The following is a 17,928-nucleotide window of genomic DNA, read 5'->3' as shown; positions in this document are numbered from 1 at the left end:
CTGGTACTAGAGTAACAGGTGCTTGTGAGCCACCTGCAGTGGGTGCTGGGATCAACTTGGGTCCTCTACATGAGCAGTAAACACTCTTAACTACTGAGCTCTCTCTCCAGTCCCAGAGGGGGAAAACACACTTTTAAAAATGATTTATGAATATAAGCTGGGCGTTGGTGGCGCACACCTTTAATCCCAGCACTCGGGAGGCAGAGACAGGTGGATCTCTGTGAGTTTGAGGCCATCCTGGTCTACAAGAGCTAGTTCCAGGATAGGTACCATAAACTACAGAGAAACCCTGTCTCGGAAAAAAAGATTTATGAATATGTATGAACGTTTTGCCTGAGTGTCACGTATGTGTCCACATGCATGCTTGATGTCTGTGGAGGCCAGAAGAGGGCATCAGATCCCCTGGAACTGGAATCACAGATAACTGTGAGCCGCCACAAGAGGCTTGGGAAGTAAACCTAGGTCCTCTGGAAGAGCAGTGGACATTTCTAACACTGAGCCATCTTTCCAGTCCCAGAAAAGAACAAAGAAAAAGTCACTTTTTACAATTACCTTAATTAACAAACAATTCAGTCAAAATTCACCAGGTAATACTACCACCAGAGTGCAGGAGCAGCTAAACACAGGACTGTACCCTCTCAAACACCCCGCAGACAACTTCAGATCACCAGGGGAAAAGATGTCTTCTTGGGGGAGAAATCTGTCCAGTCGCTTTGACAGGAATGTGAGCTCTGAATCACCAAAAATAGAACAAGTGTTGCCTAACAAACAGGCCACCGCATCATCCGAGGGGAGACCATGTCCCCACAAGACAACTTCCTGGGACTCCTTAATAACTCAGTGTCAGGAAGGACACCGGGAGCTGTTGTGGACTAAAGGTGATATTTCATTTGGAAATTTCATGTTATTATACTCTTTAACTGGATCCTGGATATAAAACAAAAATCCTCACCAACCAGAAGCTCAGGTGTTGTGTAATGTCCTCCAGGTATGGTGTGGCTGTGGCTCAGCTGCTAAAAGTGCTTCCCAGAGGGCAATATAAACAGTTTCCACTCCTCCTTCCAAGGATGCAGAAGTCCACTCTGGGGGACAATGAGTGTGTAGGTCACGGGCTCCATACATGGTTTGAGTGTTTCTTTCCAACAACGCTGCATCGGGAAAGCCTTGACCTAGCAGGGATGCGCGCTTTCCCATACCTACACAGATGGAACTTCTCCCCAGTCCTCCAGAGCCTAAATGCTCTAGCCCCTCCCCTTGGTCATGTGGGATTAAGGCCGATTTGCCTCCACCAGGTGAAGGGAGAGGCTGGGTACTTAGGTCATAGTCTTGTAACCCTCCCCACCCTTCCAGGAAGGGAGGTGAACAGTCCACAAGCCCAGCAGGAATAATCCTTTTGTTAGTGGGAGCAGCTGAACACCCCAAGATGGTGGTTGTTTGGCTCAGAGGGAAGTCAAGAACAACACGCCCTCTTGGACTCCTAAGAGTCCCATCATGCAGGGACAGGGTGCTCATGAGACTCTGCCCCTTCCTTGTGATTTCTAGGCAGCCAACAGTTGCCAGAAGGGGACTCGTGAGTCCCCTCCCTGGGGATAAATTGGCAGTTAATGTAAGGAAATCTGAGGGAACTCGGTCCCTAATGGATTGATTCCTGCAGGCCATTAGGGACAGTTGGTTAGCGCTGGCCGAGAGCCCCGTTAATTTCATGCCCTGGAAGGCAGAAAAGGACTAGAATTACTGGGAACGAGGCATCAAAGAGGCAGTTTTGGTGCCCAGATCCTAGGGCCAAATAGCACTGTGTTCACAGGACTTAAGAAAAAATTGAGTTTGGGACTGCAGACGTAGTTCAATCAGTAAACAGCCTGCTTTGCAAGCACAAAGACCACAGTTTGAACTCCAGAAAGCCAAGCAAGGTGGCATGTGGGAAGGTGGAGGAAGGTGGGTTTCTGTGGCTTTCTGCCCGGCTAGTCTATTCTACTCAGCAGGCTCTGAGGCTGTCCTCTGGCCTCCATAGGTACCCACACAAATGCATGTGCACACACCAACACGTACACACAAGTATATATAGCGTCCGCCCTGCCCCCACATCTGAAAAAAGTTGATGCAGCAGGGATATGGGCATTGGTAGAAGACTTCGGTAGCTTTTGCTAAGCCCCATGGCAGGACACGGTCATTCCAAGTTGTAATTGACTCTGGAAGTTTGGCTGGTTTAAACTGGCCTGTAGATCAGGCCCGTGAAGTGCAGAAATAATCAAGAGGGTGTGAGAAATAAAAACAGGCAAAGGGGGGCTTGTCAGAGGCACATGAAAGTGATGTGGTAATATCTATCAGAGTAGGGTGTGGGTCTCGAAGGAGGAAAACTAGTGGAAGCCGAATTTGGTGTCTATGCGCCCGGAAGGCTGGGCAAAGGGTTAAGAAGTAGATACGACACAGCAGTGCAGAGAAAACAAACTAAATTTGCACCCACACCTGCTGAATCACCGCCCAGCTACTTCTGTTGCTCACGCAGGCACAGCCCGATACTTTCTGGGGACCACACACCCAAATAGCACCAAACGGTCTTTGGGTAGTCTCTGAACAACTGATTGGGGTGCTTTTGACTGGACCCAGTCCTTTGAAGCTGGTTCCATCTGCTTTGTGACCATCTCTCCCCTGGAAGGGTTGATTTGTGTTTACTTCAGTTGACAAGATTTGAGGTCACCAGGCCAAAGGCTTTTTTGTCTCGAGGTATCTTTAACCTCCATTCAAATTTTCCTGCACAGCTCCCCAGACTTTTTTGTTCTACTGTCGGGTTGCCCTTCCGAAGTTCCATCTTTTCTGAGATGGAAATGGCCAACTGGGGCCTGCAGTTTTTATTTTTTTTCCATAGCAATACTGGACTGGATGGGCCTGATAGCAAGCACCTCCATCCCGCAGCAGCAGATGATTGACATCACAGGCCAGGCCATGGACAAGGAGCTGTGCAGAGTGATCCAAAACTTGGGACTCTGTGGCTGCACAGCCCACTTGTCTTAGTTAGTGTTCTATTGCTGTGAAAGGACACCATGTCTACGGCGACCCCACCCCCCGCCCCCTGCCCAGACAGGGTTTCTCTATGTAACAGCTCTGGCTGTCCTTGAACTCACTTTGTAGACCAGGCTGGCTTCGAACTCACAGAGATCCACCTGCCTCTGCCTCCCCAGTGCTGGGATTAAAGGCATGCACCACCACTGCCCAGTGAGTATAAAGGAAAACATTTAACTAGGTCTGGCTTACAGTTAAGAGGTTTAGTCCAGAATCATTATGGCAGGACACTGTGCTGTGCAGGCAGACATGGTGCTGGAGAAGGAGCTGAGTGTTCTACATCTTGATCCACAGGCAGCAGAAGGAAGATTGTGCACAGGGTGTGGCTTGAACAGGAGACTTCAAAGCCTGCCCCTGCAGTGACACACTTCTCCAAGGTCACACCTACTCCACCAAGGCCACACCCTTAACATTGCCACTCCCTGTGGGTCAAGCATGCAAACATATAAGTCTTATGGGGGCCATACCTATTCAAACCACCACACCCTGGCCCCCAGAAATGTTAAATACAGTTTAGTCCTGCCATATTTACTGGTTAGACAATATCTGCTTTGGTCCCTCAGGAGAGGAACGTGTAGATGGATTTTTCTTTGGGCCACCAGCTCACAAAAAACAACAAAGAGACTTAAATTATAAAAGCTCAATGTGTAGCTTAGGCTTGTTCCACTAGTTCTTAGAACTTAAATTAACCCACTTATATTAATCTGTGCTTTGCCTTGTGGCTTTTTACCTCTCGTTTTGCACTTCCTGTTTCCTCTGTGTCCTCCCCTTCCTCACTCTGCCTGGACCCACCTAGTCTCTCCTGCCTAGATATTGGCCATTTGGCTCTTTACTAAGTCAATCAGAAGGAACCTTGGCAGAGACACATCTTCACAGTGTATAAAAAGATTATTCCATGTGAGTTCAAGGTGAGCCTGGTCTACGAGAGCTAGTTCCAGGACGGCCAGGGTTGTTACACAGAAAACCCTGTCTGGAAAAACCTAAACAAACAAATAATAAATAAATAATAAATTCCACAACAGGAATGCACTCTTGCTCCTGCCTGGCAGTGGAATCAAAGCTGTAGAGTGTGCGCTGCTCCTACCTAAAGTCCAAGTCTGCCAATGAATGTGTGAGCTGGGGCTCAGCCTGGGGGTAAAGAGAGCCAAGGGCCTCCTGGTCGCTCCATCCCTGAACACTGTGTACAGTTCTCTGGGAGGATAGGGAGACTGGGTAAAGAGGACAAAAAGTGGGGAGGGTATGCTGTTTGTATACAAATAAAAACTAAGTTTTCAAAAATAGAAAAAAGAGTTAAGCTTGTCACAAGAGTGGGCAGTTATGCCTGGAGAGTAAGCTGGGCACTAATTACACTGGAAATTGTTCATCCACCCCAGTGCCCTTAAGAAAGGCAGCTGTGGCCAGTAGAGAGGTAGCAGGTTGCCGCGTTTGGGCCCAGAGATGGTCAGGTCCCAGAAGCTCGACTCCAATCAGGTACAGCACTTGAGAGCACAGCTATGCACCCTGGTGACCTAGGTAAGTCAGAGCAACAGGAGTCAAGCCCAGGAGGAGACAGCAGGACTTCTGAAGAACAGCTGGGCTGCAGAGGCCTGGCGCAGCGCCTCCCACCCATGCTACACTCAGCCCCGATCCTTTTGAGAAAACGATAGGACCTTGTAAACAACTTTCTTTACGAGTCCCTTAGCTGATCCCTGAGAGCCATCTGTACTTGAAATGGCGGGTGGGTAGTGGCCCTTCAGTGGGCCTGCCCACCCTTTGCAAAAGGCTTCATTTGGTTGATAGGATGCTAAGCTCTCCATGTTTGCAGACTTAGAAGAGCATTTGAGAGCCATAGAAGCATAGCCAAATGCCTGAGCATGGGCTATCAGTTTACACTCGATGCAAAGACCAGGCACAGCTGTGAAATTCTTGGGAACTTCATTATTGGTAAGGCACAGATGACATACGAAGTTGATGAGAGGAAAAACTCCTCCAACATCCCGTGACTGTCCATGTTAAATCAAGAGTTTGAACGAAGGTACCCTGTGTGGGTAGCAAACAATGCTCTTAGAAGTCATAGATTATTGAGTGGAAATCCTAGTGTCAGGGACAGGTTACCTCCCAATGAGCTATTAGTCAATGAGGCCTCCAAAACATTATTGCTATTGCTGTTTATGCCCAGTAGGACTGGATGGTAAGATCCTGTTGGTGAGGATAATAACCCTTTGTTTGCAGGATCTGGCAAAAGCAAGCTGTGACTGAGCTAGAAGCTTCCACTCCACTGGCAAGCTTTAGAGGACACTAAGCAGGCTGCTGGAGGACAATCAACAGCAAGTCCTTCCCCACCTGACTGGGGAAGTGGGCCCCGAGTGCTATCTACCAATCTGTCAGGCAAGATGTGCCTACGGTGCAATAGTGGCATGACTCCCATAGGAGTAACCAACTGCTTTCCAATTGGAATTGAGGGCTGCTCTACAAGAAATTCACCTGTCACTCTGAATTCAATCAGAAGCCCATCGCTGGGGAGATGACCGACACTAATGAGGGAGCTGCTGTGGTTTGTTTTGCTAAGTGGGCATGTTTATGAAATGCCTTATAAATATGTTAATGCCCCAGACTGGTGCTCTGTCAGCTTTGGTCAGTGGGTGGTATTTACATCTATAATAAACCCTCAAAATCCAAGAGTGTGTAGAAAAAAACGTGAGATCAGAGAGTGCTGTCTCTGGTGCTGTCCTCTTGAACTCATAGCAAGTGGGACGGCCCCTGTCCCCATGGGAACACAAGATTGGGTACACTGGGTTTTCATCAAGGAAGTGAGAAGGGGCTTGTGAGGTGCTGCATCCCACCACCCCCACCCCCTCAAAAATTTATAAGCACAAGTTGTTGAGGGGGAGGTGTTTAGTTTTTATTTCATTTCTCTTTATTAACCAGGATCTTATCTCAAGCTGGTACACCTCTTTAATCCCAGCACTCGGGAGGCAGAGTGAATTTGAGGCCAGCCTGGTCTACACAGTGCGTTCCAGATCAGCCAATGAAACAGAGTGAGACACAAATTATTATTCATGTATTTATTCCACAGTCAAATAAATCATGACTTAAAGCCATAGCATTATTGAAGAATTTCTGGTCCAGCCATCTAAAGCGCAACACTGACAAGTGTTCTCTTTTCCATGATGGAGAAATAACATTTTATTAAGGGGCTGGGTGCAGCAATAACCCTTGGAAACAAACTGCCCAACAACAGGCAGACTGCAAATATTTCTACTAACATCTCACAACAAGATGGAAAAAGTCCCCAGAAGACTAACTTGAAGCCCTCATTTCATATGCCGGACCTCTCCAGCTGCTGTCTTCCTCCCTCAGTCACACCTAACCCAGAAAGGCTTCTGGAGTTCCTGCTGAGACACAGCCTCGAGTCCCAGACGCCCTGAGCACAGGCTCTCTGCCATTAATGAGGCAGTGAGCTATTTCCATCCAGAGCCTCCAGGGAAATCAGGAGCACAAATATGGCTTAGTGTCACTCCCTCAAACGACAGTCTTAACTGTCCAATGAGTCTGACATCCAAGAGGCCGTCTGCATTTCATAAATAACCGAAATGCTTGTGCTCTTATCTTTTCCTTTGTTTGCAAAAATGTTAATAGACCATCCAAGTGGGAAAAAAAAATCCGAAAACTGAAAATTCAAAGGGTTTATGCCACAAAGTAAACCAGTCCCGGCAGGCTAATTCATTTGTTTTTGGGCTGTGAAGCCATGTAGAGGGCGATCAGGCAGTAGATGGTCCCTCCAATAGTCAGCGCCATGGTGGTCCGGTAAAGCATTTGGTCGGGAAGGCCTCGTTTCAGGTGGATGGGCACACCGTCAGCCTTCTGGAGAGCAAGGATTAACAATAAGCTGGCCGATCAGACAAGATTTTACAACAGATTGAACAGAACTACTCCCTAAAGGCGACACAGTGGGACACTGTGATACACCAGACTGTGGCGAGACACCGGTCACTGCCTTCCTTTAAAATGGGGCTCAAGACTTTAGTATGAAGCCATTCTCTACAGTGGAGTCTGAGGCAACACTATACAGCCAAGTCCATGCTTCTGTGGCCTTTATATTACTCTACAAAGCTTTTAAAAAGCAAGACAACCAGCAGCTGAACCAGCACAGGTACAAGGAATGTTCTGATCATAGGGCACACAGTCAGAATATGGTCAGTTAGTGATGCTCCAGTCCATCTCTAACCAGCAGGCCTTCCTTCCATCAATTGGCTAAAACTCGCTTATAATCCAGTCCTGTAGGATATTTAATCCATGTTTTGTGCAGACTCCAAGAGCCTCTTAGATGTTACTCATCAGATTTAAGACTTACACTGAGCAACATGAAAATGCTCTATGGCCAGGTGGGCTGAACCTGAACATACTTTTGTGGGGGTGGCAACCCTGTGGGATAGCTGTAGTGGGCTCTGCACTCCCCAGCACTCAGGTCACTAGGTGCTTGGTTATCTCTCAGTAGATTGATCATACTGAAGTGTCAATTCTGGCTTCTCTGTGTTGATGAGTTACCTAAGAGGGCTCCCAACCTCTACCTACAACACAGTGAGTTCTAGTACCATACAAGCCAAACACAGAAGAAAACTGGCTACCAAAAGTTGCTACGTGGAGCTGGTAAGTTGGCTCAGCAGTCAGGAGCCCTTGCTGCTCTCAGGTCAGTTCCCACACCACCTGTAACTCCAGCTCCTGGGGATTCAACAGGCTCTTCTGTCCTCTGCACACACGTGAGACGCAGACACACACACACTTGTGTCTGACACATAAGTAGGCACTGGCTGACTCAGCGTCACTACATGCACTCCCATGTTCTCTCACAGTAATTATGAGGAGCCATTCTACATGAGTGATCTGAAAATCTGTGCATGTTACATGGCCATGAGGTCATTAACCATCCTCCCTCCATTACTAGCATCTACCTGAAAACAGGTTCTAGGAGTTAATGGATCAAACTAAAAGCAAGAGTTCTATTTGAGGAAAAAGGAGGCTGGCAGTTCACTAATATGAACTCGGGTTTCAGAAGCTCCCCCCATGCACACATCTATGCCCTTCAGTTTGCTCACCTGGAAGAACTTTTGCAGTTCTGGAACTTTGTTCTTCCCTGCATAGTCATATGCCGTCACAGTGGAGGTCAGCTTAGTCGGTGTGGCAAATATGATAGGTGGTGCTTCTGTGGAAACCACTGGCTTTAACCCCTGCAGAAAAGCAAAGGACAACAGCAAGCCTTGAGTATGTCTCGGCAGCTGAGCTATTTCCGAAGGCAGGCTGTCTGGGATAGCAGACACAGCACTAACTATATAAGGGAAGGAAGAGGGTCTCTATCACTTGCATTACGAGGCCTTTGGGCAGTTCTCAACCCTCTGACAAAACACCCTTATCTGCTTTCCCACAGCGAACTGTCAAGAACTCTACCAGGAAGGACAAGCAAGGCCCAAGGTGAGCTTCAAGAAGCACTGTGTCCACAAAGCGCTTGTTCTTGTATGAAGGGCTGAGCTCAAGCCCCAGCGCTGTGTATAAGGTGGGGTGTGCTCCTGAGAACTAGTCTGACCTTGGCTTCACACACACACACACACACACACACACACGCACGCACGCACGCACGCACGCACGCACGCACGCACGCACAGAATTCTGGTGCAAAAGGCTACACCTTATGTGATTTCATTAACAGCGGTGCAGAATAGAACTCTAGCAATAGTTACTGGCTGCTTACAGCACCGTGTGAGAGAAGGTGCTAGCTGAGGAAGACAGCTCTCTTTTTAAAGTTATACAATTCCTCTAAAATTAACTACAGGGGCTGGAAAGAAGGCTCAGCCATTAAAAGCATGTGCTGCTCTTGCAGAGGACACGAGTTCAGTTCCTAGCACCCAATGCAGGGTGGCTCACAACCACGAGGGCACCTGACTTCTCTCAATTCTACAGGCACGCAAACACAGGTGCATATACCCACACAGAGACATGCACAGCTAAAATCAATACCAAAAACAAAATCTCTCTTTTTCTTTTCTTTTTCTAGACAGAGTGGTCTGGAATCTGCTGTATCTGGAATCAAGCTGACCTCAAACTTACAGAGATTCACCTGCCTCTTCCACCCAAGAGGTGGGACAAAGGCACCCGTGCCACCATTCCTAAGTGCTAGGTTAAAAGGCTGCCTTGTTGGTTTGGTTTTTCACAGGGTTTTCTCTTTGTAGCCTTGGCTGTCCTGGAACTTTCCATAAAAGACCAGGCTGGCCCCTGCCTTCCTGGGATTAAAGGCGTGTGCCAGCACCTCTAAGAGAAAGCACCTGCTGAAGGCGTGCAGCCCCAGCACCCCAAACCCAGGGAACGCTGTGATGTTTATCTGAAGGTACAATGCTGCAAAGCAACACACACAGACGGTTCTCCAAACAATATGGATACTAAGGTTTAAGATTAAGAATTACAAGCCAGTAAAATCATCCCCTTAAATTCTACCTAGGAAAAATAGAATTCTATGTTTGGAAGAAGTTTCAAGTCTGACCTTTGCAGTCATTGGAGTTCTTACTTCTCAGAGAAATTTATCTGTAACTGATAAGATCTAAAGATCAATATCTAAAATCAATATGGAGGGAGGAGGGAAGATAAGAATGAATTATGAAAATATATTTAATGAAACATTAACATTGCCCCCACCAACTAGGCATTAATTCTAAACCTAAACCTACCAAACAAAGGCACTCTTGAAGAGCAGCTGCTCTGCTGCAGTAACGGCCTGTCTAGGGCAGCGCATTCACTCACTCAACAGGCATGACCCTCACTCGCTCTACACCAGACACGCACAAGAATATCAGTCACCGCGACAGTTCTAAGCGATTTCATATATTCACTGTAAAAATTCAGAGCACAGGCTGTTAAGGTTACTATCAATTCTTACGAGCTGTGCATTCTCCCCAATGGAGCTCAGCTCTTTTTACCACACTGTCCATTGCTGATGCAGTTTGTTGGCCCTCGGGTAAACAGAATGGATATGATGGTGCCTCATCTTGCTGTCATCGCGATAAATCACCAAGCAGTGTTAAAGCAACCAACAGCCGTGTTTCCAGACAGACAGTTAAGCAGCACTGGGCTTCCGGAAAGCCGGCCAGACCAGGAAATGGCTTACGTGCATGTATGCCTGTAGTGCGCCTATGCCTGTAGTGCAAGCATGCCTGTGCAACACACGACTGCCACCAGAAAGGGGCAAGGAATCCCCTGAAGGACAGCCAGTGCTCTCAGCTGCTCCAGATCTTGGAAGTATTGTCTTTTAGTCACTCCGGAGACTCAAGCTCCCCCAGAACCAAACCCCAAGCTCTAAAAAGCTTTAGGGTTCTGCACGGCGCACCCTTCTCTTCAGTCCCCTATTTCAGTCCCTTCCTGCTCCCTAAGCCCACCCAATCCCCATGCCCTATAAGCCTCTCGGACTCTAACATATTTCTTTGCCTGGAATGGTTTTCAGATTTCTACATGGCTTGGCTTGTACTTTCCTCACCCCTGGGAAACTTTTCCAAAACACTTTTTTGGCTGTTTAAGCCAGGTTTATGTATCATGAGCTGGCCCTTAACTCACCTGTAGCCCAGGCTAGCCTTAACTCTTGATTCTACCACCTCTGCCTCCCAAGTGATAGGATTATAGCACCGCACCCGGCTCTAACGGGTACCCCTCCCAACCCTGCAAACAAGCTAGCCATTCATGCCTCGTCCTCCACAGCACTTTGCCACCCAACACGCTCCATCCCTCTCTATTTGCTAACTTCCCCCTTGTGCAACATAAGTCCCACAAGAGGATTCTAGCATGTTTCGGTCACTGATCACATTCCCAAGACTAACAGACAGCATCTCCCATACACATTTGCTAACTGCACTAACCAGGGCTAGTTTCAACAAAAGGTAGACTCCTAACTGAAGCCTAAGAACCGGCAATCGATGGCAGAGCCTCCACTCCTGCAGCAAGGGGGAAACACCTGGAAGATTCTCTAACCTAAGCAAAACCAGGCTTTACTGTTTAATACTACTGTACATAACCCTACCTCTAAACAGTTTACACATTTAAATTCTTCCTGTTTTAATTGCTAAAATTCAAGGAAGGAATGTGTCCTGGAGACTGAAGACAGGGCCACAGAATGCCTCCTCCAGCCTCTAACTGCTCCAAATTGTGTTTTGTTTAACATAGGGTCTCGTGAAGCTCAAGCTGGCCTAGAACCTACTCCGTAGCTAAGGATGAGCTTGAACTCCTGCCCCTCTGCTTCTACCTCCCATGCTGGGATTACTCCACTGTGCCAGGTCACGGGGTTCAATTTTCAAGAAAGGAAACAGGTTTATTAAGTACAGTGTGAGCAGTAGCAGGTTTGGCAGTACTGCTGTACAGCCTGTCCAGCTCACATTAGAAAAAAAAATGATTTATTTTTAAATTATGCATATTGTATGTGTGAATGGAGGCAGAGGTAGCACATCTGTGTATGTGCGAATGCAGGTGTGAGACCAGAAGACAGCATCACATCCCTTGAAGCTGGAGTCTCAGGTAGTAAGCAATGGACTTGGGTACTGACAGCCACACTTGGGTCCCGTGAAAGAGTGGTGTGCTACCTAATGGATTAGTCACCTCCCCAGTCTCCGGTTGAAAGATTTAAAGGCAAAGTAAACCTGATTTTCCTCCTGAAGCTGATAGGTTCGGCATTTTCTTTTGCTTTTTAGGACTGAGGCAGGTGGAGACAGAAAATTATCTCCATTTTTTTTTTAAATGTGTTTATTGGGGAGCTCAAGAGAAGGCTCAGTTGTTAAGGGAACTTGTTCTGGCTAAGGACCAGTATGGTGGCTCACAACCATCCTTAACTCCAGGGGAACCAGGGCCGCCTTCTGTGGGCACTAGACATGTGATATACATACATCCACATAGGCAAAACACTCATAATACACATAAAATAAATTTAAAAACCCAGTTTTAAATGTTAGAAACCTATCAATCTGTTCACCTCTGATTTATGAACTCTTCAGTGGCTCAAATCCTTTCTAACTGAAGCTGGACATCCTCACCATGCCCCTTTGCCACCTCACACTCCAAATGCCTCAAAATCACTACCAACCCACTCGGGAGCTCCCGGTCTCCAGGGAAAGCGCGCCCATTCGCATGTTGCCTCAAATACGCCTTCCTCATCCCCAGGATGCCACTCATCAGTAAGGGGACATATTCTGCCCCAACTTTCTGCATCTCATCTCTAATTAGTTTCTTATAAAATATAGTTATTTTATCATGGGCCTTCATGATTCACCTCCACAGCCAAACTTACTCACTCAATAGTCCCCGTCTGCCCCTCTTTCCCCCGCTTCCCCGCCCCCCCAGCTCCTTTCCCTACACCTAGACTATCATTGTAGCCTCTTAACTACCATTGCTGGGTCATATAGTAAAATCATATTTTGCCCCTTTAGGAAACTACCTATGCTAGCTAATCTTACATCAACTGCACACAAGCTGGAGTCATCAGGGAAGTGGGACTCTCGAGAAAATGCCGCCAACATTGGCCTGTGGTGGTGCCACTCCTGGGGTGGTAGTCCTTGGTGCTTTAAAAAAGCAGACTGAACAAACCATGAGGTAAGAATAAGCTAGAAAGCAGTGTTCCTCTGTGGCAGCGGTTCTCAACCTCTTTGGAGGGCAAACGTCCCTTTCACAGGGGTCGCCAAAGGCCATCTGAAAACACAAATATTTACATATGATTCCTAACAGTAGTAAAATTACAGTTAAAGTAACAATGCAATAATTTTGTGGTGGGGGTCACCACAGCATGAGGAACCGTATTAAAGGGTGGCAGTGTTAGGAAGGTTGAGAAGCACCGCTCTAGGGTTCTGCTTCAGTCCTGCTCTGACTTCACTCAGTGGCGGAGTGTGACTGGAGAGTGAAGACAGAAGCAAACCTTTCCTCCCCATGCTGCTTTTGGCCATGGTCTTTTCACAGCAACCAACATCCTAACTAAGACACCACCAAACTGCATTCCAAAGTGGCTGCACCATTTTAAATTCTCTCCAGCAAAGCAATAGGCTTCTGGTTTCCCTGTGTTCACTTCTACAAGCTGTTGTCTGTCCTTGACTACAGGCATTCTGGCAAGACATGAAGTAGTACCTCGCTGCAGTCCTGATTTGCTTTTCCTTAATGACTAGTAATGTCAAGTACCTTTTCACATGCCTCAACTTATTTGTGGCACACATCACAAAAACGAAAGACGAATGCTTTTTTATCAGCCACTATAAAATACGCCCCCAACAATTAGTTGCCATCAAGTTGACTTACAAATCTCTGTGCTATTGTTACACAAGCAGCATTTCCATGTTTGGTCATTTAATGCACGCTACTTATTCGCTTTATGTAACACTGAATGGTACAAATATTTCATCTTACAGTGCACTGTGTACAAAAAAAGAAGATAAAATGCTACTAATTATCAGAATCAGAGTGCCATGTTGGTGGCGGGAGCTTGTTGGGGGTTCCTGCAAATGCTACAGCAGGCAGAGGAACTATGGGGCGAGGCAAGAAGGAAATCCTGTTCAACACGACTTAGCTGGTGTTGAGTCTGACCCAAGCAGTTTATTTTTGACATATTTAAGCACAGAACAACTTTGGAAAAAAGTTTCCACGTGACTATTATCACAACAAAGCTTAAGGTATGACTGCATGTCTTTTGCAAAGTACCTAAGACCTCTTCCATAAGAATGGGTTCCACTGACTGAGAAATAAGCCCACAAGTCTGGGATAAGCCTAATAGTCTTGGGGGATTCGGGTGAAGCCTGGCCCTGCAGATAACAAAGGATCGCCAGGTTATTAACTACATCCATTCAAAGCTTTCTGGGTAGAAACAGGTGTAAACCCTTTTACTGAAGAGAACGCCTGCCAGTTTTACACTCCTGGTTTCCCTAGTGCTATCTGTGGTAGTGTGCCCACATCACTCTGAATCTACAATTCATATACTGCTTACCCAAAACTGCCTCTTTCAATGTGGCCTAAGAAAACTTTAAATGAGCTGGAGATGTAGCTCAGTGGCAAAGCACTTGTCTGGCCTTGGGTTCAATACCCAGAACTATAAAAATAAAAGCTCTAAGTAACTTAGAAATTCTAATACTAGAGTGAAATCTAATTCAAGGGATACCAAAAACTCTGAAAGCCCTGTCTATATCAAGAACACCTTTAGGTAATCCCTGCTCTGAGTGTCAATTTATTTCAATGCCACTTAGAGAATTTTTACTCTCTCCTTTGAAGCAATAGGGTATATGCTACAGCTAGCTCCATTAATGGCATATGTACAGGGCTAGAGAGATGGCGCAGCAGTAAAGAGCACTGCTGCTCTTGGAGTGGACCCAGGTTCAATTCCCAGCACACACATAGAGGTTCATAATTGTGTCTAAGTCTGGTTCCAGGGGATTTGGTTTCTGCAGGCCCCAGGCAATCACAAGAAACACAGACTTACACGTAGCCAAAAACACCCTTACATATAAAAAATAAAATACTTTAACAAGCATATCTACAACCACTACAAGAGAGTGACATATCTATAAGATGAAACACTCATATATTAGCGTGAGGTTTAACAGTTTAGCATCAGTGCGAAGACAACTTCGGCAGGTTGGAGTCAAAGGGCACCACAAGGTCACAGAGCTCCCACGGGAGGTCAGAAGGAAAGAGAGTGGGGTGAGAAGGGCTCGCCTTTTGTAGGGGATGCAGTGTGTGCACAGAGAGAGCACTCCACTAGTGGTTCCATCAGCCACGGTGCTGCTGCTGCTGGGTCCTGCTAAGACCTGAGAGCAGACCAGTGTAAATGCCTGAATGCTAGCAGAAGGAACCTCAAAAGTACACTTAAAATCAGCCTTATACAGGAGGGTACATGTTGTGGTTGTGGGGTTTACAAAGGGTTCAAAACTATTTATAGCGAGAAACGCCAAAATGGGAAGGCAGACAGGGATTTTTAATAGGGAGAGAATATGTGAAACCTTCCTAAGGACGATATGATTAATAATCTGCACACTAATAAAGGAGTGGGTTACATGACATACACAAGCCAAAGCCTCCCTAAGCATAATACATGATCTGTGCTCTGAAAACACACTACAGAAGATACAATGAAAACAGCACTTCGCTACATCTTTTGTACAAGAAATCAATCAGCACACTGACAACTCTTCCCTTACAACTCATTACACTGGGTTTCAGTGACACCACACTAGCTCCCCCTCTGACCCTGGCTGGACTGTTCCTCATTTCTGTCACTTTTCATAATGGAAAGACAGTCTCTTTCTTTCTTATGTACTTCCTGAATGACCTCTCCTTCAGCAAAGAGCCCACCAACCAAGGGCTGAAACAGACATAGTCATAAACTCAGCACCAGACATGACATAGCATCAGAAGCTGAAGGCTCTTCTTCCTCGTCCTCCCCTAAAAGCAAATTCTGCCCTTCTTGGCCTCCTTTATCCTGAAAGTTCATCTAATCTTGTATTGAAGCCATGCTCTAACTCTCTCCCCCTAACCAATGCAGTGTGCTCCACAGGGCAATAATAACCGAGTATTTTTTTTTTTTTTAACAGCCTAGACAGGTCACTTACTATTCTAATCAAGGTTTTCCAGCTTCGTGTTCCACCAAGCTTTCTCGCGCTACTCTGAGCAATGATTCAGCGTGAGCTTCTGGAGAATATATAGCATGTATCCAGCACCATCTGCCAAAAAAGCTGCTCTCTTGACACATACCGCATTTAACCCAAATCACTGCTGCCTGGAATCAAAAAGGGCTCACCACAAAAAGTTACCATTCAAGTTACAAAACTAAGGCTGCTAAATTCAGTACTAACCCAAAGTGAATGGAGCTCCAAAATACCACATTTTCACAACACCGAGGCTGGAGACGGAAACACCATTGGTAGGCTCTAAGCAGGACCTGGATGTCAGTTAGCCCAATAGTCAAAGTCTGTTACTTTGTAATTAATGAAAGTGTAAGCCTCCTTACGTGTCACTTCCTACGCTTTCCCTTGTACTGAAGAAATCCGCCTTATAAGCAAGAGTCTCAATCCCGCCCTTCCATTTGGTAACAAGGGAGAGCTGAAGTACGAATTCAAGTCACATTCTGTGCACCACAGACTTCCACGGAAAATCCACCTTAAACAGGCAGCCACCCCAGGGGTCACCTTGACTCCCTCAGGGTATCAGACCGAACTTCTGTGCCGTGCAAACCTTGACTAGATATGCCCTAGAGACAACACAGATATGCCTTAGAGAAAAGGCAGTGTGGCTAAATACCAGGAGACACCAGCAGACCGAACCGATCTGCCGGCAGAAGCCTCTTCCGGCTCGGATTCCGCGACTACCTGCCTCGGGGCCGCCGTTCTCCCGCCAGAGGCGGCGCGGCACAACTCGTACCTGCGGACTATAGGCTTCCGAAGCCCAAGCTCCAGCCAACTTCTGCGTGAAACCGCTAAACTTGTAGTACATGTTGCCTGAGCCCGGCTTCACACAACCGCTGCCTGTGCGACCGCCCTAGAGAAGGACCCCGCTTCCCTTTTGGCCCGCCCAAAGCTCGGCGCAGGGACCCTGAGCCAGGATGCGGACTGTCCAGAGAGCGCCTGACTGAAAACATGTTCTCTTAAACCATGTCAAAGAAACAAACTACGTTCTCAAGACAGTGAAACAAAAACGACCTCTAAAAGAACACGGAAAGAGGCCGTTTTGAGGCTTTTCGAAAACTCAGGCGTCTCTTTTCGCTAATTTAAAGAAGGGCAGTTGCAAGACGCCTTGATAAATGCGCAAGCGTTCTGTGGACCAAGCCGGCAGCCGAACGCACCACAGTAAGACAGGGCGGGTTCTAGGCGGGACCTGGAACTGGGGCGGGGTCTGCTCTGGGGAGGGGCCTGGCACTGGGAAGGGGCTTGACACTGGGACGGGGCATGGCACTGGGGCGGGGTCTGCGCTGGGGAGGGGCTTGGCACTGGGGCGGGGCCTGGCACTGAGGCGTAGTTTGCGCTTAGGAGGGGCCTGGAACTGGGGCGGGGTCTGTACTGGGGAGGGGTCTGCGCTTGGGCGGGGCCTGGCACTGGGGAGGGGCCTGACACTGAGGAGGGGCCCTGACACGGGGGCGGAGTCTGGCACTGGGGAAGGGCCTGGCACTGGGGCGGGGTCTGCACTGGGGAGGGGCCTGACACTTTGGGCGGGGTCTGGCACTGGGGCGGGGTCTGCACTGGGGAGGGGCCTGACACTGGGGCGGGGTCTGGCGCTGGGGCGGGGTCTGGATCCTGGGTCCTGGTCCCGCTCCAGTTGAGAGTTATTTAGTATCTGTTGAGGGTTGTTAGCAATTTCAGTTAATATAAGAACTACCTCTTGGAGCCGGCCGCGACTGCAAGAACACCTGTAAGCGAAATCCTGTCTGAATGCCAAGAAAGTGACAGGAAAAGGAGTAGAGGGAGAGAGAGGGAGTGGGAGGGAGAGGGAGAGGGAGAGGGAGAGGGAGAGAGAGAGAACTTACTGGATTTGTGCAGAGGGCATACACTTAACCTTAACTTAAGGCACCTATGTGTACATTTTGAACCTTCTGAATGAGAATTTACTGTCATCTGCGTTTATGGGTACTGGATGCTCATCTCTTTCCTGCCTCTCTGTTCTTTGGGATGAACAACTTCAGTGGTCTGGAAACACTTGTGAAATCTGTACCGTCTGCTGGAAAGATGTGCAGTTCTAACTTTCCGGTTATCGTAGTACTCAGTGCAATGCGGAGTGGTTTTAGCTTCCACTGTGTGTCGAAAACTTTATAAAAGGAGTGTGCTGATTTCTTACTCCCCAGGGATGGAGCAAGCTTTTAGTTTTATCGTCTAAGCAGAAGTTCTGGCACACTCATTACAG

General features: G+C 47.4%; 1 protein-coding gene across 1 annotated transcript; it reads right to left on the bottom strand.

The window, feature by feature from the left end:
* Nucleotides 1-6,088: 6,088 nt before the first annotated feature.
* LOC101981108 (cytochrome c oxidase subunit 7A-related protein, mitochondrial) lies at nucleotides 6,089-16,605 on the bottom strand. The gene is made up of 3 exons (XM_005360749.1): nucleotides 16,456-16,605; nucleotides 8,136-8,267; nucleotides 6,089-6,903 (listed from the first exon to the last, which is right to left on the bottom strand). The coding sequence occupies exons 1-3, from the start codon at nucleotides 16,525-16,527 to the stop codon at nucleotides 6,763-6,765; spliced, it is 345 nt and encodes a 114-aa protein (XP_005360806.1). The 5' UTR covers nucleotides 16,528-16,605; the 3' UTR covers nucleotides 6,089-6,762.
* Nucleotides 16,606-17,928: the final 1,323 nt, after the last annotated feature.

Source organism: Microtus ochrogaster, linkage group LG3 (genome assembly GCF_000317375.1).
Source record: "Microtus ochrogaster isolate Prairie Vole_2 linkage group LG3, MicOch1.0, whole genome shotgun sequence".
Classification (NCBI taxonomy): domain Eukaryota; kingdom Metazoa; phylum Chordata; class Mammalia; order Rodentia; family Cricetidae; genus Microtus; species Microtus ochrogaster.
The sequence above is the reverse complement of the archived record's forward strand: the minus strand, read 5'-3'. Positions and strand labels throughout refer to the sequence as shown.